Source organism: Saccopteryx bilineata, chromosome 7 (genome assembly GCF_036850765.1).
Source record: "Saccopteryx bilineata isolate mSacBil1 chromosome 7, mSacBil1_pri_phased_curated, whole genome shotgun sequence".
Classification (NCBI taxonomy): domain Eukaryota; kingdom Metazoa; phylum Chordata; class Mammalia; order Chiroptera; family Emballonuridae; genus Saccopteryx; species Saccopteryx bilineata.
In genome coordinates this window covers 13293303-13316911 of record NC_089496.1, presented here as the reverse complement: position 1 = coordinate 13316911, position 23609 = coordinate 13293303, and the positions used below count along the sequence as shown (strand labels likewise).

General features: G+C 40.1%; 1 protein-coding gene across 3 annotated transcripts in view; it reads right to left on the bottom strand.

The window, feature by feature from the left end:
- The window catches only part of GSAP (gamma-secretase activating protein), a 145963-nt gene that overhangs the window by 37553 nt on the left and 84801 nt on the right, over positions 1–23609 (bottom strand). For all 3 annotated transcript variants that reach the window (XM_066238455.1, XM_066238453.1, XM_066238454.1), the window contains exons 9-19: positions 22817–22921; positions 22535–22594; positions 21318–21361; positions 20358–20443; positions 11954–12031; positions 10573–10650; positions 7140–7232; positions 6801–7018; positions 4891–4960; positions 3863–3945; positions 397–450 (exon numbers count right to left, since the gene is read on the bottom strand). In XM_066238455.1, coding sequence (XP_066094552.1) covers positions 397–450; positions 3863–3945; positions 4891–4960; positions 6801–7018; positions 7140–7232; positions 10573–10650; positions 11954–12031; positions 20358–20443; positions 21318–21361; positions 22535–22594; positions 22817–22921 — 969 coding nt within the window. The remainder of the gene's footprint in view (positions 1–396; positions 451–3862; positions 3946–4890; positions 4961–6800; positions 7019–7139; positions 7233–10572; positions 10651–11953; positions 12032–20357; positions 20444–21317; positions 21362–22534; positions 22595–22816; positions 22922–23609) is intronic.

Genomic DNA, 23609 nt, shown 5'->3' with positions numbered 1-23609 from the left:
CGTGTGTTATGACAAGGTAAGAACACAAATGAAGTAGAAAACAGGTACCAGGCCTCATAAGATAACGGACAAGAACTGACTGGTTTGAGGCACAATAGAAAGTACTAGTTCTGTGTGGTTTATGCTGAGCGTTGTAATTCTCTAAAAAGTACTCTGAAAAAACTTCTCTCACCTAAGACCATTCCTATGAATGCCATAATACCATCCTTAGTGGCTGCTGAACCACTTGGGATTTTCTAGAAAACTAGCCCTAGCCTTTACCTCTGTCCTCGTCTGACACTTCCCAGTCCCTCTGAACCACCATGATGTTCGGGCAGCAGTTTAACCGCATGTGGTGGAGTGTGAGGCCGCAAGGGGGCCAGCACTCCCTGCCTGTGAGCTGACTGCGGGACTCACCTTCATCAGAGGCAATGTGATCTCTTCCGTCACAAGGGCTATTCCAGGAATTTCCTACAGTGGGGGAAACAGACACAGTATCAGCTGCCACAGCTCGGGCCTGCAGGAAGTGTTTGCTACAGACAGAAGCAGAGGGCAGCTTCCAGTCTGCTAACCTCGACTTGAAGTAAACCTTGGAGTTTATAAATAACAGCAAACACAGCTTATCTCTTGCCTGGGAAGAAAAATATTCTTGGAAGTTATGATTATAATAGCTGACGGTGTTTCTAAAGGAAATAAGATGACTAATGAAGAAACACAAAACAAACAGTGTATTGTTTACACATTTGCACTATCAGTGTGATAATAAGGAGGGCACAGTCCATTTTTTTTCCTCCTTCATTCCTCTTCTTTTCTTTCATTAAATGTTCTAAGTTGGCCCTACCTCAATAGAAGGAGCCAAGAGTAATGGGATTTCTTGTATGACTTTAGTAGAAATTTTCTGCACCTCATCCTGTACCATAATTTCAGTTCCAAGAGAGCCCCATAACGAGCTGAGGCAGGTATGTCTCACCACAGCAAAGGACGAGCAGCTCATCTCGGGAAGTCCCAACTCTCACATTCTGCTAACTAGTAAGCATTAAAAAAGACACTTAAATAAAAGGACAAATTTCCAAAATCACCCTTTTGTCACTGTAATTTTCAAAGTGTGTTTCTATGTGAACTGTGTATATCAGCTTCTCAATCAGTCATTCCAGCTTTCAATTCCTAAAACTAAGTAAGTAATATATGAGGAAATAATTTAGAAGGTGTTATGCAAAAATAAAATCTGGTATTTGGATAGGACTTGCATATCCTGGCTTTTACTGATATGCAATATTCCTGTGAAGAGGGGATTGCAGCAGAAAAGAAATAAACGTCTAGAACATTCAAGCCTCTGCATTTTCTACTGCGAGACTAAAATGCCCGTAATAAGAATCTTGTGTGTTTCATAATGTCCTTATAGCTTTAGGTTATAAATAACATCTTAAAATAGGTATAACAAGACTAATTGTTTGCATAGCATAATTCAGGGTCATCAATGTGTAAGAGCACCATATTTCCTAGTACTTTAATTTTTTCCCTAGTATTTTTAAAAAACCAATTCAGTTATTTACAGAAGAGATCTGCCTCCACACTTTGTACGGTGACAGTGTGACAGTGTTTATTGAGGGTGCAGCATAAAGAGCATCTTCAGGTAGAGAAAGGAAAAATAAATAATTTGCATCATTGCTAAATCCTGTAAGCATAGACTTATAGGATTTCAGGATTAGAAGAGACCTTTAAAGTAACCTACTCCAACCACAAGAACTTAAAAGCAACGTGGTAAACCCTAAAATAAGCTTAGTACACAGGTGGTTATAACTTTGAGTTTTTTTATATCGTACTTCTTATAGCAGGGGTCCCCAAACTACGGCCCCCTGAGGCCATTTATCCGCACTTCCGGAAGGGGCACCTCTTTCATTGGTGGTCAGTGAGAGGAGCACATTGACCATCTCATTAGCCAAAAGCAGGTCCATAGTTCCCATTGAAATACTGGTCAGTTTGTTGATTTAAATTTTCTTGTTCTTGTCTGACCTGTGGTGGCACAGTGGATAAAGCGTCGACCTGGAAATGCTGAGGTTGCTGGTTCGAAACCTGGGCTTGCCTGGTCAAGGCACATATGGGAGTTGATGCTTCCAGCTCCTCCCCACCTTCTATCTCTCCTCTCTCTCCCTCTCTGTCTTTCTCTCTCCTCTCTAAAAATGAATAAAAAAAAAATTTTCTTGTTCTTTATTTTAAATATTGTATTTGTTCTCATTTTGTTTTTTACTTTAAAATAAGATATGTGCAGTGTGCAAAGGGATTTGTTCATAGTTTTTTTTTTATAGTCCGGCCCTCCAACGGTCTGAGGGACAGTGAACTGGCCCCCTGTGTAAAAAGTTTGGGGACCCCTGTCTTATAGGATGTCACTTTCTATGTCCACAACAGCTCCTCACCGCACAAAGGGATGACAATGTAAAAGTGAAGACCTGCATGGCAGGCTGACATGCTCCATCTCAGAACACAGCCCTGGGAACTAGAGGCTCTGTCTCTACCTCCCAGACTGAACCTGACAGGGCAGGACAGCAAGAGAAAGCCCTGGGTGGTGGGCAGAGGAAGCTGAGATGCACATTTCCTGACACTGGGTGGTTTAACCTGCAAACTTCCGGCCACACACCACAGAGTCTGCATGTACATTCACAGGGGTTCTTAAAGAAAGCAGTGAAGAGCTGAGGAGAAACACGCTCAGGCCTGGCCTGGGCTGGTGCAGTGGACAGAGCATCAACCTGGAATGCTGAGGTTGCTGGTTCGAAACCCTGGGCTCACCTGGTCAAGGCACATATGATGAGCAATCAATGAACAACTAAAGTGAAGCAACTGAGTTGATACTTCTTGTTCCCCATCCCCCTCTCTCTGTAAAATTAATAAAGAAAATCTTTAAAAAAAAAAAAAACACCCTCAGGTCTTCCCCTTATAATCCTACAGTGAAGCATAAAATGTTTAATAACTCTAACAGTGAAGGACAAGAACAAAGGGGCTTTAGGAAAACACTACCATGTGCATGCCAGAAATTGAGATATTGATCAAATACACTTGATCTGTCTTTTTCAAAGACTGTACTTAAATACTCTAAGTACAGAATGGGAAGTGTCACAGTTTATCCTGGTACATCTTTTCTCAGGTCTCTATTATCTGAATTGAATTCTTTTTCTAAATGCCTTTTTGATACAAACCTCTGCCTCAAGACCAAGCACGTAGTTCTGACACCTAGGTTCGAAAGGAGGGGAGGGGAATCTTTTCAGGGGATGCCTGTACATGCCTTTTGCTTTCTGATCCAGCAAAGTGCTGTTCGCTGCGCCAGTGTTCCAGAAAGAATGAACCGTGGTTTAGCTCAGCCTTACCTAACGAAAAAGGAGGCATCTGGACCGGCTGGAATAAAAGGCTAAATGAGTGAGTTTGCATAAAGTTACTGACTTTTACTGATCATAAAGCTCTAGAATTATTACCTTTTTTCTCTGTCAGTCTGGGAAAATGTATCATGAAGGTACCAATCTACTCAATCAAGGAAACCACTCAGACTGATAGCAGTGGTCCAGTGTCCCTCGTTTATAAAACCCCAGGGAATATTTTAATCCACTCTAGGTGCTAATAAAATTAAAATGTCATTTGAAGGTGATTAAGGCTTAATTTTGCTTGATAGGAAGAATAACCAGTATCCTATACCTTGTCCTTAATTCTTCTGTTTTATAAATATCTTTGGCCAACAGCAAGAATTATTTTTCTGCCAGGAAACACCAATTCAAGTCTTTATCAGTCAAAATCAAAATGAAATCACAACCTTCATCACTGTGGCAAGGATATCCTACAACTAACTCACACTGTGGGTTAATTTTAATTACAAAGGAATATAAAAGCGTTAACTTACTGTATTCCAAGTGAGCACTGAGGAATATGGCAAAAGTTTATCCATATTACTTGTCTCTGGGTAAATGCTCCAATATGAAGACGCTGAGGAGGTTTTGAAAGGAAAAAAAAATGGACATGGTTTAATAATAATCAGGCAGTAGACACTGTGATTTGCCAAAATGAGCAAACAGACAAAACTTTTCATCCTTTAAACATTAACCTATAATTTTATCTATTGATTAAAATGTTCAGTTTCTGCTTTTGACCAAGAAACTGTACCACTGGCTATCAAAAAGAGTTGTATCAAAAAGGAATTTAGACTGTATCCAAATGGTACTAGACCACTTCATATTGAACCAACCAACCCAAAACTGAGCTAAGAAAGTTACATTTTATGGAGCCTGACCAGGCAGTGGCACAGTGGATAGCACATCGGACTAGGACGTGGAGAACTCAGGTTCAAAACCTTGAGGTCGCTGGCTTGAGTGTGGGCTCACCAGCTTGAGCGTGGGGTCGGTGGCTTGAGCATGGGATTATAGACATGACCCTGTGGTCGCTGGCTTGAGCCCAAAGGTCGCTGGCTTGAAGCCCAAGGTTGCTGGCTTGAGCAAGGGGTCACTCGCTCTGCTGTAGCCCTCCCCCCCCCACGACAAGGCACATGTGAGAAAGCAATCAATGAACAACTAAGGTGTCGCAATGAAGTGTTGATGCTTCTCATCCCTCTCCCTTCCTGCTGTCTGTCCTTATCTATCCCTCTTTCTGACTCTCAATCTCTGTCAAAAAAAAAAATGAAAGAAAGTTACATCTTATTGAAGAAAATCACTGATTAGGTTATAGAATCAAAAACATATCTTGTATCTCATCTGTCTCTGAACAGTCAGTGTCTGGCAAAACCACAAGAGAATGAAATTTAATTAGCTGCTGACTACAATAGAGAAAAAGGCTCCTAACCAGCATTTTGACAGGTTGAGGCATTATCAATTTACTGTTTCCCTCAGGCAAAACGGTCAAGGATTCCACTTGACATGCAGCATAACCAACACCTACCAATTATAAATTCCTGAATGGGGTCAAATGAATAGCAGGCAGAGATGTTCTCAGAAATCCATTGAATAATCTTTAAAAAGTAAGAAGACAATTCTGTTAATATTTTAATCTGCACCCTGTCCCTACCACCAAAGAAGTATAAAATATATATGAATCTTGTAAATTTTATACTTATTTTGGAATTGTGTTAAGACTATACTCACTTCTATACTATCTATAAGATACATAATGGGGCCTGACCAGGCGGTTGCACAGTGGATAGAGCGTCAGACTGGGATGTGGAGGACCCAGGTTCGAGACCCCAAGGTCACCAGCTTGAGCGTGGGCTCATCCGGCTTGAGCAAAAAGCTCACCAGCTTGGACCCAGGTCGCTGGCTGGAGCAGGGGGTTGCTCGGTCTGCTGAAGGCCCGCGGTCAAGGCACATATGAGAGAGCAATCAGTGAATAGCTAAGGTGTCACAACGGGAAACTGATGATTGATGCTTCTCATCTCTCTCCACTTCTGTCTTTCTGTCCCTATCTATCCCTCTCTCTGTCTCTGTAAAAAAAAAAAAAAAAAAAAAAAAGATAAATGAGTTCCTTTTAATGAGCGCCTTTGGCTGAAATCCAAATAAACCTTCCTCAACCCACCGCTTGTTTTTGCTGGAGGAGGTCATACTCTAGCAGAGAACCAGTGGGAAGAGCTGTAGGACACAGGAGAAAACAAACCCCCTGGGCTTAGGACGCACAGAGCTGGGCCTAAATTCCTGCTCGGTGACCGGTGTGAACAGTGTCACACTGTTCAACTCTGAGGAGCAGCATCGCACCGTCCTCTTGAGGGAGGGAGGATCCCTGTGGTATGAGCAGCTCCCTCATAAGCTTCCCAAACATTCCCCAACTGCAAGACTTGAATAAAGCCCCTGGGTCCCCACCTTAGAATCGGCAGGTACCGATGTCTTGCCTTGCCATGGTGGACTCACATTTCTGCTCATACCAATAACTTGTTTTTTCCAAACTTATTCATGTTCATTATAGTTATTTTCACAATTAGGAGATTTAATAAACTATTACTACATTCAATTGAAATATAAATGTGAAAGGGTGGTGTTGGGTGAACAAAAGTTGGATGCTTTGGAGAATGCTAAAACACTTACTAAAAAACTAGGTATAGGGGGACAACTATAAAAGTCTGAGAAAAAAATTGCCCTATATACACAAATGGTTTTGAAATTACTGCTCTCCTTAGGAAAAGAAAAGAAAGAAAGAAACTAACAAAGTAAGAGATAATACATTGCTAGTGGTTTAATGTAAGAAAAATGATTTTGAACTTTAGTTAGCTGACATTCAAATAAAGGGTTTAATTTACATCAGAAGATGGGTGAATTAATGGTCATTTACAGGTTAAAATAAAATGTTTAAGATATTTTTTTTGGTTAATGAACCAACCACCCGTTGGTCCCAATTAAATCACTGACTTCATAGAATAACTGAAAAACTAAACGACAGAATGTTTAAAAGTGCTTTTTTTAAACTATAATATAAAATTTAAGTGTAACTTTCCATAAAATCTATGCCAACAGATTTTAGTCCATTTGACAATATACACCAAATACAGAACAGGTGAAAAAGCAATTTGAGGAACTCATTATTTACTGAGCACTTCTTTAGAATGTTACTGATGTCGCTAAACATTTATTCACAATATTGGAAAGAGTGCAGTCAAGATAACAGACACACCCTCACAGGTGGAGGTCTGGTTGGGATCTACTACAAAAGAGCACAAGAGAAAAATATATTCATGTCAGGATGGAGACTATAAACCTTGATAAATTGTTAACAAATAAAAATAACTTCTGTTCATGTTCAATCACTAAATAAATACACTTGATATTGTCTACTGATCGATTTTTAAACTTAAGCTATGTTCCAACCTTGGCTTCCAGGAACTGTGGGTCTTGGCCACGTGCAAGCACACAGTGCAACACAGCCATCTTTTCACAGTCCAGCCGGGCACTCCAGAGGAACTGTAATAAATATGACTGGTTAAGAGATGCTCTATAGAGCTTTCCAGAACACCAGTCCAGTACCAGGGACTCTGACAGCGACTGTAAAGGACTATGAGGTAGAATATCGATCACTTCATTGTTTCCTGGCCAAAACAAAAGAAAAGAGATCAACAAATGAAAGGAACCCTTCTCACCCAAACATAAACACTGAAGTCAAAACAAACCCAAATGGACCATGTTCATGAGGAAAAACTAAAGCCGTACCTGTCAGAAACAGACTGTGACAGATCAGGTCTGGATGCTGAGTGTTAAGTAGATGAAAGAAATGACCAGGTAAGTAAACAGCCACGTAATAGTCTGTAAGAGGGAAAGATTTACGTCACCTACACATGGCAAGAGCTGTACAGGTACAGATAAAGTTCAAAACTTCACAGTGTTCCTATTTTTTTAAATCTCTTAAAACACAATAGTTTTGACCCATGTGAAAATAAGCTGTCTAGCCCTGGCCAGTTGCCTCAGTGGTAGAGCATCGGCCTGGCGTGCAGGAGTCCCAGGTTTGATTCCCGGCCAGGGCACACAGGAGAAGTGCCCATCTGCTTCTCCACCCCTGCCCCACTTCTTCCTCTCTGTCTCTCTCTTCCCCTCCCGCAGCCAAGGCTCCACTGGAGCAAAGTTGGCCCAGGCACTGGGGGTGGCTCTGTGGCCTCTGCCTCAGGCGCTAGAATGGCTCTGGTTGCAACAGAGCAATGCCCCAGATGGGCAGAGCATCGCCCCCTAGTGGGCGTGCCGGGTGGTCGGTCACATGTGGGAGTCTGACTGCCTCCCCGTTTCCAACTTCAGAAAAATACAAAAAAAAAAAAAAAAAGAAAATAAGCTGTCTGATGTCAGTATATTTCATCTCACCAGCCAGAGCTCATTAATTCCTCTCTGTGGCTAATACTCAGACATTTAGCTATGGTTGCCTTAATTTAATCTGTAGTTTTGTTTCTAAGTGAATTGTGTTTTTTTATAAGTCTAAGTGATCTTTGGGAGCAAATTAGAGTAGAAAACAGTAAACAACATGAATTATTCTTAAATCTGATAAACTAGGAATAGCTTATAGTGGGAATCTCCTTCATGGCTTATGCCAGTTTGGGGAAGCTCTAAAATTTAGTTTCCTGTATTTATCCACTCATCATCATCATCGTAGTCATCTTCATCATTGTTTTCATCATAATTGTCACCATCATCATCATTTTGTTTAGAGAACCCTTAAATTGATATTCATCAAAAACAATCGCTACACTCATTCTGACACTTTATGACGGACTAATTTACTTTCTTGTATAGCTAGCTACCTAGAATTCACACTTTTATGGCCCCTGAACAAGATATTTTTGTATTAAGAACACTTTACACAAATTAAGCCAAGATGTAAAAATAGACTTCTGGAGAATGAAGAGGGTAGAAATACTTTTTTCTAGGCTCTTAGAAAGACAGAAATTCACATGATTGTAGTAAATTTCATATGGTTAAACATTTAGATTATAAGTGAGCCAGCTGGAATCTTATCTTCCAAAGAAGCAAAGAAATATATGCTAATCATGTACACAAAAGGCATTCTGTGCAAAGGAAAGAGGATGTAAAAGTCTAACCCATCACTGTGAACAGTGATGTTCCAATGCTTAAGACAAATGGTTGCAATAATACAATTATGGCAAACCTTAAGTAGAAAAACACAAATAGTAATGTAGCAGGGCACAGTGGTAAGGTTTTGGGCATCAAATGACCTTGGTGCCCCAATTAATTAGGATGGTGCTATGTCCCTGGGAGAGGGGGCTTTTGGACTATATGAAGGTGCTTTGAGTTGTCACAAGCATTGGGGGATTGACTTCAGAAGAGAAGATTATATGATGAAAGAGACAGAAGTGATGTGGTCTCAAGCAAAGAAATGCCAGCCTGCAGATGCTGTAGGGGCCAAGAACCCTTTCTCCCCTGGCACTCCAGAAAGAGCCATTTCTGTCCATATGTTGATTTTAGCTCCTCAAGACTTACTTCAGAATTCTGACCTTCAGGCCATAAAAGAACGTTTGTGTTGTTTTAAGCCTTAAGTTTACAGCAGTTGGATACAGGATAAAGAAGAAACTGAAGCCGTGCCCCTGATAAGAGACCCTGAAGGAAGCGTGGGCACACGGCTCCACCTTCTGAAGACTCAGCTCCACTCTCATCACCTGGCAAAGGTGCTTCATCAGGATCACTTCAGCACAACGGCAGATACTATTCATTATCTAAAATAGAACGTTTTTATTTATAAACATATCTTTCTTATACTGTGGTACTTCGGGGGGTTCTTTGAAATTTTCCAAAAACTCTAGTTTTTAATATGTCAATTAGTATAAACCTCTTTTAAGAGGGTGGCAATTTAGGGAAAATGCATATAGTTAATAGCAAAAAATACATCACTCAAAGAAGCAATATTGTTGTCATAAAAATTACCTCTAGAACAGTTTGAATTGGGTACAATTTTGTGCCTATAAAATGTGTTTGAGGAAAGATGACCTCTATAAGACAGCCTATTTTCACAAAGCTCTAGTATTCATTTCTGCCTTCCCTACATTCTGAAGACCATAGATTAAATCATGCCTACTCTTTTCAAGACTCATTCCCAGGGTAGAAAAGGGGAAGGGTACCTTTGACCTCACAAATTGCTAAGGTTTTTATTTCTTTTTTAGTGGCAAGTTTCTTCTGTCAGCCTTGAGATCGGATGCTAATAAGAGTAAGTTCCAGGACCACGAAACTGTGTTGTCTCCCTGAGCACAGAAAGCAGTAGCTCCAGGCCCTCCCAGGCCGTCCCCTCAGGCTCAGCGCTCCTGACAGAATCCGCCACAGAAGGCCCACTCAGCAGAAGATACATCACCTCACCCACAGTTTCATTCAAAATAAAAATCTTCTTATGAACATTCTTACCATTTTGGTTCTCACTTTGTCCAGTTCCTTCACATCACCCTTTCTGAACCTTTGTCATGGTAGTAGCTTTTCCTTTTTAAATGCTGAGCCAGGGCCCACGTGTAGGCAAGTGATAGTTCTGTTGTTTAGCATGTGCTGATGTGTTTGTGCCCCACATCCCAATTAGCATGGAAAAGCCACTTTTAGCCGAAATACAATAAGCTCCTTTATTTTCCACCTCATAGACTCTTAATACAACTCAAGTTCCCTTTAGCATACTTACTCAATGAAAAACTCACTCAAGCTGATCCACAAATGATTTGTGGGACTTGGAAGCATGTAGCAGTTAGCAACAGGGAATGACAATTTCCCAGATACCGTTGTCCTCTCAAGAACCAAGGGCCAACACGATGTATTATTTCTCATCAGCTTTTAGGGAGCACCTTTCTCACTGCCATCATTTTTATAACAACAAAATGGCTTTTCTGAGTGCTACTAAAAACATAAGAAAGCTCACAGTGCAGGTTCTCTAAAACACAGAAATGCATCCCTCACCTCAGACCCCTACAAAGGCTAACGGAGTTGGGGTGGGGGGGCTGTTTCCAGGGAAAACCTTCTCCTACCAGGCTTCGAGAAGGTCAGTTATTGTCACTGCAGTCCAAGTCCCAAAGAGGCATGAGAAAACTGGGTATACCGAGAAGAAAATGAGATACAGAGGCAGGACATGTGCCGGAAGGATCAGTACAGAGAGATACCACTCTCTCTCACTCACCGAGGTTAAGAAAAGTGATGCCCCTTGTCACCCGTGAGGGAGCCCTTCCCAGCGCAGCCGTGAAAGTCCTGCTGTAGCCTGTGGGAGAGAACACGAAGCATGTTAGGAAACAAAGAGCCGGAATTCCACCCAAGGTTGTGACTCTCTATACCCCTCAACACTCAGTTCCTGTGATACTGAAAGGCGAGCATCTTGACTTCCAGATTTCACTTCCCCATCATTCTCCAAAAGCCAGCACTAAGGGTGGATGACTGCAATGCAGTCACATTCTAGTAGTTGTTCCGGGCTTATGGCCCAGAACATCTTAGACCTTAATAACAGGTTGTGCTGGGAGGGAACAATCCAAAGGAATCTCCTTAAAGACCAAGAGATGGAGGAGACCAGGTGGCTCACTGGCCCTCCTGCCTCAAGGCTCACGGCCACACTCCTGAGTCCATCATCACCCTTTGAGAGTTCTCTGAGTCATTTTATACCACTGTGGGTTAGAAAGGGTATTAGACTATCTACTAAACTCAGTATATTAGGCCTCACTCTCCACTTTTCCAACTCTTATTATCTTCAGAAAAGCTTTATCTACTGGTATTAATCATTAATCATTAGAAAAATGTGTGAAAACTTTCCATGCCATCTCAAGTTTATACTATTAAAGCATGTGTATATGTCTAGTTCTGAAGTTACTTTTATTTTCATTATTAAGTTATTAAACTTTTTAATCTTGATCTCTAGCTTCTGAAGGAAATATAAAGCCCACTTTAGGCAGAATAATAAGCTGGTATGGCCTGGCATCAAAATTTTAACTTTGTCTACAGTGTACACTATATAAATACCCATGTTTAAAAAAGTAAATAAGCAAAATAAATACTCCTTAGCATGGTTCAGACTAAAACTATTAAAGGACACACTGTGACCAACTCCAGAACTGAACTGGTTGGACACTTGACTCCTGTTCCCCAGGCTGACTGTTGACATGTCAAGTTTTGGGGTCATAGTTGTGTGAAGTGAAATAAACATACCTTAGGTCTAAGATCTGTTAAGGTCTGAGATCATATAAGTTTTTAACTAAAACCTTAGGTATCTTTTAAGTTAAATCCATTGACACTTTCCAATTAGTGAAAATAAAAAAGCAAACAAACACACTCTGGGCAAACATGTACATTAGGATTGATACACAGGCCTAGAAAAAGACACAGGTCAGGATGAAAAGCATATAATTTATAAAAATATTTAGCTAATAATATTCATCACTAGTAAATTTCTTTAGGAAGCATATTAAAGGTATACAGTTACAGAATGTACTTTAAAATACTAAAATGTATCAAATTTGCTGCTATTTGGAAAAAATTATTATGTAAAAGTAAAACACAAAAAATATAAAAGGTACCTTTATGAATATAAAACACCGAATAAGTGATTTGTTCCCAAGAGTCAAGCTTCGGGCTGTAACACACACATAAGCTTCCTAGAAGGAAGGAGGTAGTCAAATCATAAATAAATAAAGTTTCCCAATCACTTACGCTTACTTATATTCCTTTAGATGTCTTGCCTCAATTTACCTCATAGGTTATTCCCCAATTCTAGAAATGGACTATTAACAAGTTGCTAAGAAATTTCAGTTCAACCCTTACTCAACCTGCACCGTAGCAGTGGATTGCACTGGGCCGGCGGGGCTGGGAGAGGAGCAGGGGCGCACCCCTGGGTATGAGAACACGGGGACGGGGAGCTCTGCAGTCTCAGGAGAGCCTCCTAATATGCACATGCTGCCCGCCCTCCTCTGCAGCTCGCCTTCCAGTCATTACTAAGAGCTATGGCCTGTGGTTAATCAAAACTGTGTCTCCTCTTTACAGAAAATTTCCAGTATTCTTATTTATCTAGAATAAAAGGCGAACTGGATAATCTTATGGAGAAATAAGAGCACATGTGGTGTGTGAGCCCCCTACCCCATCCCTACCCATATTTGAGCCACTGAGGGCTTTGGTCCAAGGCTAAGGAAAGCTCCTAGCATAGAGCACCTTTCTAGAAGAGCCCTGAACACCTACCTCACTAACCCATCACTCCAGAACACCCCTGGCCTTCCCACCTCCTTCAATGTGTGAAACTGTACATCATTTCTAACAACTGTTGCTGTTTGGACAATGAGCTAATGTTCACCAATGACCTACAAATGAGAGCATTAAGCTCAAATTGATACTTCATTCTAATACTAATGTTTATGTTATGATTAACTAAAATAGGAGATTTCCCAGGTGGACAGGAACTTGACAAGAGTGTAGAAACCTGGGTTTTAGCTCCCAAGCTAACACTGAGCTAGCTGTGTGAACTTGATTGTTACATCAGTAATCACACTATTCCCTCCATGAACTCTACTAGTTCCTTTATGAAAATATCATGGTAGGAGAAAAGATCTATTTCCCCTAAGAAGGCTATTAGAGGATTATTATAAGCATTCTGTTAGAATATTTATAATTTGTGACTATTTTTAATAATATTTAAAATTGCAATATATTGTTAGTGCTTTTCATTGCAAAATCTTAAACAAAAAATAATAACTTTATCAGATAAAAATAACAATTCTGTTAGGTATAAAATTATTGTTATGTTTACTGAGTACATATTGATATAACTTTCTTTAAAACTATTGTAAATTCCGGGGGGGGGGGAGAAAGAGGGGGAGGGGGAGGGGGAGGACAATCTGACTTTGGGTGATGGGTATGCAACATAATTGAATGACAAGATAACCTGGACATGTTTTCTTTGAATATATGTACCCTGATTTATTGATGTCACCCCATTAAAATTAATAAAAATTTATTAAAAAAACTATAGTAAACTCACTAAGAATAAAAGTGATGCTATACTAAAGCATAACTAAAAATAATAATTATAAGAGCTACAAAAGTCCCATGTAGCACCTTGATTACTTTCACACAGTAAACATACTACCAGCCAAAATGACTGGTTTGCCCTGTCCTTCTATGTACCATAATCACAAGGAGGAATTTTTAGTCAAGGTAGTTAAAACTTCAGCCTCTTTAATAACAAAGAAATAAAAACTAAAACAAGGCACTATATTTTCCCTTTCCAATTAGCAAAGTTTTAGAAAATGATCATCAAGTCTGTCAAGGGAAGAGTAGAAGAACTTCCTCAAACAGCAGCCGTGAAAGAGTAAGCTGGTACAACCCATCTGAAACAGTCCTGCAGAGGGTGAAATAGTCATGCTGTTGACCCAGGAATAATTTATTTAGGAATCCATCCTGAGGAATAAACATGAAATGTTTATATCAGGATATCAGAAAGATCACAACCTCCTTTCTTGCAAAATCCTCCACATACCATCCTTTTGAGAAAGGAGGTTATTGTTTTCCTTGTTTTGGAGAAAGTTAAAGTAAGATGTAGACCAGGGGTCCCCAAACTTTTTACACAGGGGGGCAGTTCACTGTCCCTCAGACTGTTGGAGGGCCGGACTATAAAAAGAACTATGAACAAATCCCTACGTACACTGCACATATCTTATTTTAAAGTAAAAAAAACAAAACGGGAACAAATACAATATTTAAAATAAAGAACAAGTAAATTTAAATCAACAAACTAACCAGTATTTCAATGGGAACTATGCTCCTCTCACTGACCACCAATGAAAGAGGTGAGCCCTGGCCGGTTGGCTCAGCGGTAGAGCCTGGCGTGTGGGGGACCCGGGTTCAATTCCCAGCCAGGGCACATAGGAGAAGCGCCCATTTGCTTCTCCACCCCCCACCTCCTTCCTCTCTGTCTCTCTCTTCCCCTCCCGCAGCCAAGGCTCCATTGGAGCAAAGATGGCCCGGGCACTGGGGATGGCTCCTTGGCCTCTGCCCCAGGTGCTAGAGTGGCTCTGGTCACAGCAGAGCGACACCCCGGAGGGGCAGAGCATCGCCCCCTGGTGGGCAGAGTGTCGCCCCCTGGTGGGCGTGCGGGGTGGATCCCGGTGGGGCGCATGCGGGAGTCTGACTGTCTCTCCCCATTTCCAGCTTCCGGTAAAAAAAAAGGGGTGCCCTTTCCAAAAGTGCAGCGGGGGCTGGATAAATGGCCTCGGGGGGCCGTAGTTTGGGGACCCCTGATGTAGACTAAATGTACCTAATTGCTTACGCTGACGGCCATACACAGAGCTCATAAGCAAATAATTCCAAATAGGTTGTGGCTTAGGTCCCCTTCCCAATCCCAGAGGGAACAAAACAGCAAGGTGAAATGGGATGTGTACAGGCACTACAAAGCTATCCTACTCATAGACTTTTCTTTGAGAATGTAAATGTTCTATATTCTGTTGTCCAATATGATAGCCTGTAGCCACACTTTAAATGTCACAAGTGTGAATAGGAAATGCCTTTTGTCATTTTACTTAATTTTAATTAACTTAAATTTTAGCCACATGTGGCTAGCGGCTGCCATATTGGACAACACAGCTCTGGAGCCCTCTGGTTCTCAACCCTGAATGTGCAATATTAAACTTACCTGGGTTCCACCTTTGATCAACTAAATCAGAACCTCTTGTGGGGGAGACCCCGCCATCAGTATTTTTTAAAGTTGCCTGAGGCAAATTAATTGAATTCTCTAAGCCTCAGTTTCCTCATCTGTAAATAAAATATAGAACCTACTCCACATGGTTATTATGTGAAAATTAAATGAGATAAAGTTTAGCCGCTATTATTATTATTCCAGAATAATTTTGCTGCTATTTACAAGTTGGGAAAAATCATAGTTTGAAAAAACAAAGCATGTTCTTAATGGTGTATCTAGAGATGTTTAATAAATATTCATCAGTGATGAAGATAACATCTCAATGTTGGCTAGCCTTCGGGAAACCATTAGGACAATGACAGCTGTTATGGACAAAGTTTTCCAAGGGAAATTACCTCACTGTAAAAAGCTCTACAAAATGCTAAAACACAGACCTAATTCTGGGAATTTGTGAAGGTCAATTCTTAAAATTATTTGACCAGGAAGGAGAATTTACAATTTTCACCCCTCACTACCCCCCGGTAGGGGTGCACAGAAAAGATTACAGCTGCTGACTCAGAACACACAAGAGTACCCTCGATACAGCTTCAAGGTATCAGTGAGGAAATAAGGGAGAATAATTTCTTTCCTTCACTGCCTTAGGGAGTCTGATTTACCCTCCTATTATAAAAGATTTATTAGAAAAATCTATATGAACTCATAATCTTAGTCCATATGTGGCCAGATGACAGTAATAGCACTTTTGCCCACCATCAACTCTCATGAGCACCCCCATCACCCAGGGTTGTGGTTTTTTTTTAAGATATTTTTTATTGAGTTTACAGAGAAAGGAAAAGGGAGTGAGAAGTATCAACTCATAGTTGTTTTATTTTAGTTGTTCACTAATTGCTTGTCATATGTGTCTTGATTGGGCAAGCCCAAGGTTTTGAACTGGTGACTTGAGATTCCAGGTCAATGCTCTATCCACTGCACCACCACAGGCCAGGCAGTCACCAGGTTGAAATCTCTACTTTCTTGGGAGTGCTTGAATTTTATTTCTTAGGGCAGTAGATTCAGGACAAAGGTTTTCCAAAACATTAGAAGTAATGGTGAAAGGGCAAAGTAGTTCCCAATGATGGATATGTGACAGTTGAACACCCAATATTATTATAGCATCACATTGATGTATATAGTTAAAATAGGTTGAGTTTGTACAAGGCTCTGAGTCCATCAGAATCCCTTTCATAAACCACACTTTCTGGAAAATGAAGCTATTATAGAGGAAGACACATAGGGATTAGACTAGCTGCTCCCTTCACCTTTCCTACTTTACTGAAATAGTTTTTGTGTTTGTTTGCTTGTTGTTTTTTGGGGGGGTTCTTTTGACAGAGATAGAGAGAGAGTCAGAGAGAGAAACAGGGGCAAACAGACAGGAAGGGAGAGAGATGAGAAGCATCAGTTTTTCTTTGTAGCTCCTTAGTTGTTCAGTGATTGCTTTCTCGTATGTGCCTTGACCAGGGGGCTACAGCAGAGCAAGTGACCTTTTGCTCAAGCCAGCAACCTTGGGCTCCAGCCTGCGACCTTGGGCTCAAGCCAGCAACCTTTGGGCTCAATCCAGTGACCATGGGGTCATGTCTATGACCCCATGCTCAAGCCAGCGACTCCTCCCTCAAGCTGGTAAGCCTCAAGTTGGATGAGCCTGCTCTCAAGCCAGCAACCTGGGGTTTCGAACCTGGGTCCCCTGGGTCCCAGTTTGACGCTCTATCCACTGCTCCACCGCCTTGGTCAGGTTAGTTTTTTGCTTGTTTAAGCACAAAGGTAAAAAAATCATTTTTGAAAAGTAATTTGGGAAATATATAAACTGACGATTAGTCAAAAACCAAACAGGTTGCTTCTCTGTCATGTTTCAGCTTAAATCTGGAAGCATCCCATTTGAAACAGGCTAATTTTTTCTATTTCAGAGCTGCCTGTGAAGAGCAAGGCCCATTTTCTACTTTCCCAGACACGGCTGAGAAAGGGAAAACAGACTCTTTCACATCTCATGCCAAATATACCTAACATTTTAGTAAATAAGATCTGTCATAGATAGTCCATTTATAAATTATAGCTGCTACTATTCATGAGACTTTCCTATGGGAACAAAATAAAAAGGAATAAAATCTTCACAGTACATAAGCCTAAAATAATTGTTTATGTCAGTAAATGGCACCACTGTTCACCTGTTTGCTTATGCCAGAAGTCTGAACCATTCCTCTCCGTCTAATTTATAGAAAATGTTCTCAGTTCCATTTCCAAAATGCATCTCAAACCAGTTCTCTCTGCCTCTATTGCCCATCCTAGCTAAGCACTTTCATCTCAAATGTACAACCACAGCCTCATCCTAACTGCTCATCACCCTGCTCTTTCTCTTGCTTCCTCAAGTCCTTCCTCACACGGCACATAACTAGTCATGTCACTGCTCCCTTAAAACACTTCAGCGAAGGGACATCAATGAATCCTAAAACCTACAACTGGGAAGTTCTTAAGGAATAAGATAGTCACATAATGCCAAAGTATCATCTCATGTATTACGAGTGCAAAGTTTAAAATGTACCTTCACAAGGAAAACAGGCAGAGGTTACCACTTAACCAAATGACCAAATGTAGCATTGCTGGTATTAGGACATCCTGACAGAATATGCCTCCTGATCTGGTGCAAATAAAGTTCACAACCTCACTAATAAAGTATTCTTACCAAAAACGTTCAACCAAAAGCCTTAAGGACTAAATTCTAATTTATAGGAAATGTAGAGGATAGAGGAAAAAGTTAAATAACACCACCAGAAAACAATGAGATAAATCCAGAATGTGAGACATTCCACAAGGCAAATGGCCTGGGTCCTTCAAAATATCAATGTCGTGGAAAGGAAAAAAAAGAGCAGAGGATAGGAGGTGGGAATCTATCTACATCAAAAGAGAGGATACAAAGACATCACCAAGTACAACACATGAATCTTGATGGGATCCTTACTTTAAAAGTCATACACCTACATATACATATTTATTTATTTATATGCATACACATATATACACACTCACATATTTTGAAACCATTATGGAAATCTGAGTATGAAAGTTTACTAATTACTGTTTTTTTCACTCCATAAGACAGACTTTTTTTCCCCAAAAGCAAACGGGAAAATACCTGTGTGCCTATGGAGCAAAAAATACGGCATTTTATTAAATATTTTAATACACCATTTGGTTCAGAATTTTTTTTTCCTCTTTAAAACCCTAGGTGTGTCTTATGGTCAGGTGCGTCTTATGAAGTGAAAAATATGGTCATTTCTTCCAGTGACAATGGAACTGAGGTTATATAAAAGAATATCCTTACCCTCATCCTGAATTATTTAGTGGTAAATTATCATGATGCCTATAACTTGGTTTTAAAAAGTTTAGTCAAAAGGGAGAAAATAATATCTAAATGTGGGTAAAGCAGATACTGATAAAGCAGATACTGTAAATGATACAACTGTTTAAGGAAAAGGCCCATGGATGTTCATTATAATCTTGAATTTTTCTGTATGCTTGAGCACTCTCAAAATAAAATATCATGATAAGAACAAAAAACCCTTTAGTGGCTTCTCATGACTCTTAGGGTGAAATCTGAAGTGTTTCCACGGTCTGCAAGGGCCTGCCCCACCTGGGCCTGCCTCTGCAGCCTCCGCTCACCATGGTCTCCCTTCTGCTCTCTATACTCCAGTCACACTGCTCTTGGTTCACATACATCCTCCAAGTCTTCAGTGAACTATCACCTCCTTCCCTAAACTCCCACAGATTGGTTGATGCAGGGACTCATGTGGCTGAGGGAGAAGTAAGATGGACAGGAAAAAAATGGGATGAAATATGAAGAAGTGAGATTGGAAAGGGAGCAATTTTCAGGATTAAGAACAGGACGGGATGTCTTGGAGGGAGGAAAGAACAGAGATTGACCAGCTGAACTGGAATATATCTGAAGAAACTAGTATCTTCTGTTAAACCTCAATTATATGGTACCATGGCTTCTATAATTCTCATTCATAAGATTTATCATGATTCTATGTAAAAACTATGTGTGCACCTATTCATTGTCAAAAATCCACACCAAATAGTATCCTCTATATTAATACAGACTAGGTCAGTTTTGCTAATCACTGTATTCCTAATACTTAGCATACAGAAAGTGTTTGTCAGCTAAAAGAATATCACATAATTTAGCTTTAAAGGAATACAATTTTAGTCCAAGTACTACTTAACTCACATAGTAAATGTCCATTGACATTGGGATATAAAAAATGGCTATTAGATTTAGTTATTAGAATTGATAATATAGACGATTGTTCAGGTAAACGAGCAGTTTTTCCACCAGATTTGTTCATGTAATCCTACTCTTCTCCTCTCATTTTCAGATATTCTTTTCTTCCTCTCTACTTTCTCTATCTATAATACACAGGTGTTGAGAGACAGAAGATGGTACATTAACAACACTATGTCAAGCTTTTATTGTCTTCTCAGTAGGTCATTGCATGGCTCTTAAAGCAGCTAAGGACAGGTTTAGAACCCAAACACATCGGTAAGGCTGATGCAAAAACATCCCCATCACTGAGCACTCGTTAGTTAAGGAGCAGGAGGACCTGGCCGGTTGGCTCAGTGGTAGAGCATAGGCCTGGCGTGCGGAAGTCCCAGGTTCGATTCCCGGCCAGGGCACACAGGAGAAGTGCCCATCTGCTTCTCCACCCCTCCCCCTCTCCTTCCTCTCTGTCTCTCTCTTCCCCTCCCGCAGCCAAGGCTCCATTGGAGCAAAGATGGCCCAGGCGCTGGGGATGGCTCCGTGGCCTCTACCTCAGGCGCTAGAGTGGCTCTGCTCACAACAGAGCGATGCCCCGGATGGGCAGAGCATCGCCCCCCTGGTGGGCGTGCCAGGTGGATCCCAGTCGGGCGCATGCGGGAGTTTGACTGCCTCCCTGTTTCCAGCTTCAGAAAAATACAAAAAAAAAAGATGGAGCAGGAGAGAAAATGTAGACTGATTAAATGTGAATCCATACTCTCTGGTAGAACAATGATTCAAAAATAGCTATTAGAACAATAAGCCTGCTGACTGGCTTCTAAAATTTTAAATAGTAGATGTATAAAATAACAATGGAGAAGATAATTTGGTATATAAAAATCAATATGATCACTTATATAAAAACATAGCTATTGTATTTCATTTTCAAGATCCAAATAACTAAACAATGATTAAATTTTGTATAGAATTCAAGTATAGTTGAACAAATTGATAAATGCAACCCTGGTTTTACCTGTATGGTTGGTAAAAACACACAGAGTCAGATATTTGGATAATTTCTCTTGGTCTTGATGATAACCACATCCAAAGTTGACAAGTCTAAGAACATAAAAGATAAAATGTTTTGAATTCATTTAAAACTAAGTTCTCTCATAAAGGATAGTAACCACAAAATATACCTACAGAAGTAGAGCTATATCCCTAAGAAATCTAAGGAGTTAACATTTTTTTGTTGTTAAAAACCTCCATAAAACAGTTATTATTTTTTAAGACATGATACATAAACAGTGTGGCCCTAGAAACAGAAAAAATTACTTTCAACTTAACATTTCTTGATTTATATAGGACTGCATATGTTTCAAAAATAAGCCCAACTGAATGTTTATATATGATGAAATCAAGCTAGTAAAATATTGAATAGTCTAGGATCATTGCTTTAATTCAAGAAGACTATCCTTTTTCTGTGCACTGATGGTCTTGTGTCTCAAAAGCACTTCATGTTTTTACTAAAGTAGTTTGGGCAGGGGGACTCACCTTTTGTGTAAAAAGGAAAACAGAAAAGAAGTAAAGCAATAGATATCATTGAGCTACAAATGGATTAACCTGTGACATCCTCTTTGATGGCAATAAGAAAAAGTTTTTGATGCTTAATTCTAAACAAAGCTGTCTCTGACTCATTGAACCTTTTATTGAACCACAGAAAGAAGAGCACTTCTATAGATCAGAATAGACACACCCTACAGAAATAAGTGGCTACAAAAATCAATACGATTGGCTTTTCATGGAAAACCCTGTGTTCATGCTTGATAAAGCTGTTTGTATTCTCTATATAGAGCAAAAGTATAAAAAAGATGCACACACACAGAGAATATCAAATTATCCTTTTATCTGCACACCATATTATTAGATATAAATATGATCATTCTGCCCAAGAGTACCTATAAAAACTAATAGAAATCTATGAATAACTTACTTAAATCCTGAGTCACTTAATGATATGTCCAAGGGTGCTTCAAACTGTCAAAAAGTCAGGAAAAAACAAACAAAAAATTACATTATTTAAGTGACAATAGTTCTGAAGACCAGAGCAAGCCTGACAACTCTGAGCCTAATGATGAAGAGCCCACTTAACCAACATTATATTCAGAGATTATTCTGAAGATACACAGCACAGAAAGCCCATCAGGAATATTCTGGAGTTTCCATACAATCACAAGCTTGATGTATATTTATTTCTCAAAGGGCTAATACTTGGAAAACTTTGTTTCAGATTTGAATATCATAAGTGGGTTCTATAACAAACCAATTGAAAGGAGTAAACTTTTATGATACAAATTACCACATGGGAGGGAAGAACTGCATGTCTTTAGTAGCAGGGTGGATGAGTAAAAAAAAAAAAACCCTAAAAACAAAACAAAGAGCAGAAAGAATAAGTGAAATTCTTAAAATGGTACAATACTTCCTGACCGGTTTTGGTGAAATGGATAGAGCATCAACCTGGAACTCTGAGGACTCAGGTTCAAAACCTGGAGGTCACTGGCTTGAGCACAGGCTCATCTGGCTTGAGCACAGGCTTGCCAGCTTGAGGACACGATCATCGAACTGATCCCATGGTCACTGCTTGAGCCCAAAGGTTGCTGGCTTGAGCTCAGTATTGCCAGCTTGAGCAAGATGTCACTGGCTCAGCTTGAGCCCAGGCATGTATGAGAAGCAATCAATGGACGACTAAAGTGATGCAACTACAAGTTCATGCTTCTCATCTCTCTCTGTCTCACTAAGAAAAATAAAAGGTACAATACCAATATTTGTCGTGGTCAGGGAGAATATTGATGTGCTCTCCACTACTGATCTTATTCTCAAAGCGTCCAACCTCACAAGTCCTTTGGCATCACTGACTTATAACTACTTAAAGCTAATTATTACTATAGACCACACCTATTACTTTCTACTAACTCTCACCTTACACTTGTTGCTTTAAGATGAGGCATTCAGTTAGCAGAAATTGCCTGTTTGTATTATTTGCAATTGTTATACTGTTGAGTCTTGAGATGGCAAGAACTATTTCACTTGCTCACACAGCTGGCTAACAGAACATCAAAGATGCTAAAATGCCAGGATAACAACCCTCATTGAAAGGGAGCAGCAACATGTTAAAAAGTTTTTCTGGTCCAGTGATTTTTCTGGACTTACCATTAGGTTAAAGTTCTCACTGGCACAAAACTGGATGCATTTTAAGATACTCCTTGATTTCTAAAAGAGAAAACAGAATAAATGACACAGTACCCCAAAAAGTCAACAAAAACACTAGTTAAACAAAAGAGCACAAGAAATAGAGAAGTAGCCAAGAAGCAAACAGAAATGAAAACGTTTTCATTATTTTTAATAAACCATCAACGAAAGTGCAGTGATTACAAAACAATGTCCAAATTCAACTGCACCTGTAAAGTGCAGGGCCAGCGGATCAGTTTTTACCTTTAGGTCAATGTAGTATAATCTCTGCTCTGACATGTCCCACTGAGCCCAAACAAAGTCCTCTGCTACTCTCTTTCTTGGGAGATGGGCAGAATTTTTAATCACCTAAAGAAGCAAAAAGATTTTAGAAATAAATAATCATTTTTAAAGAAATAAGATCTAGGAGTCATCATTATTTTGCATATTTTATCTGAATAATGCACGTAAATACTGTTTTCACCCCTAAGCCTCTCTAATCTTAACAGGGATTTCCCAGTTAAGGCTGATGGAACTCAGGGAGGCCCGGGGCATGCAGAACCGCACACCTGTTTCGGCTTGCCAATGTCCATTACAATCACACGCGAGGAAAGTCACGCTGGGCAAAGGTCCAAGAGGACCTGTTTGTCTCTGAACCTTGGAAATCACATCTTGTTTCCATTTTTCTGAAATGTGTTAGGTTGGGATAGATTTGAGCACTCTTTCAGGTAATATGTGCTGATAAGAACCTCATCCCCGGAGTGTGGCAAGCCAGGTTCCCATCTCAGTTTCATACCTATCTAGAGCTACGTCACCTCTGTGAGGCCTGATTGCGGTTTTCCTGTAAAAATAAGGATAAGTATAATGCCACCTCTATCGTGCAGGAATGTGGTGAGGAATACAAGGAACCACATGCTGCCTCAGGAAGCTGTTGTCTTAACCTTTAAGAATGACAGCACGACCTGACCTGTGGTGGCACAGTGGATAAAGCATCGACCTGGAACACTGAGGTCGCTGGTTCGAAACCCCTGGCTTGACTGGTCAAGGTACATATGGG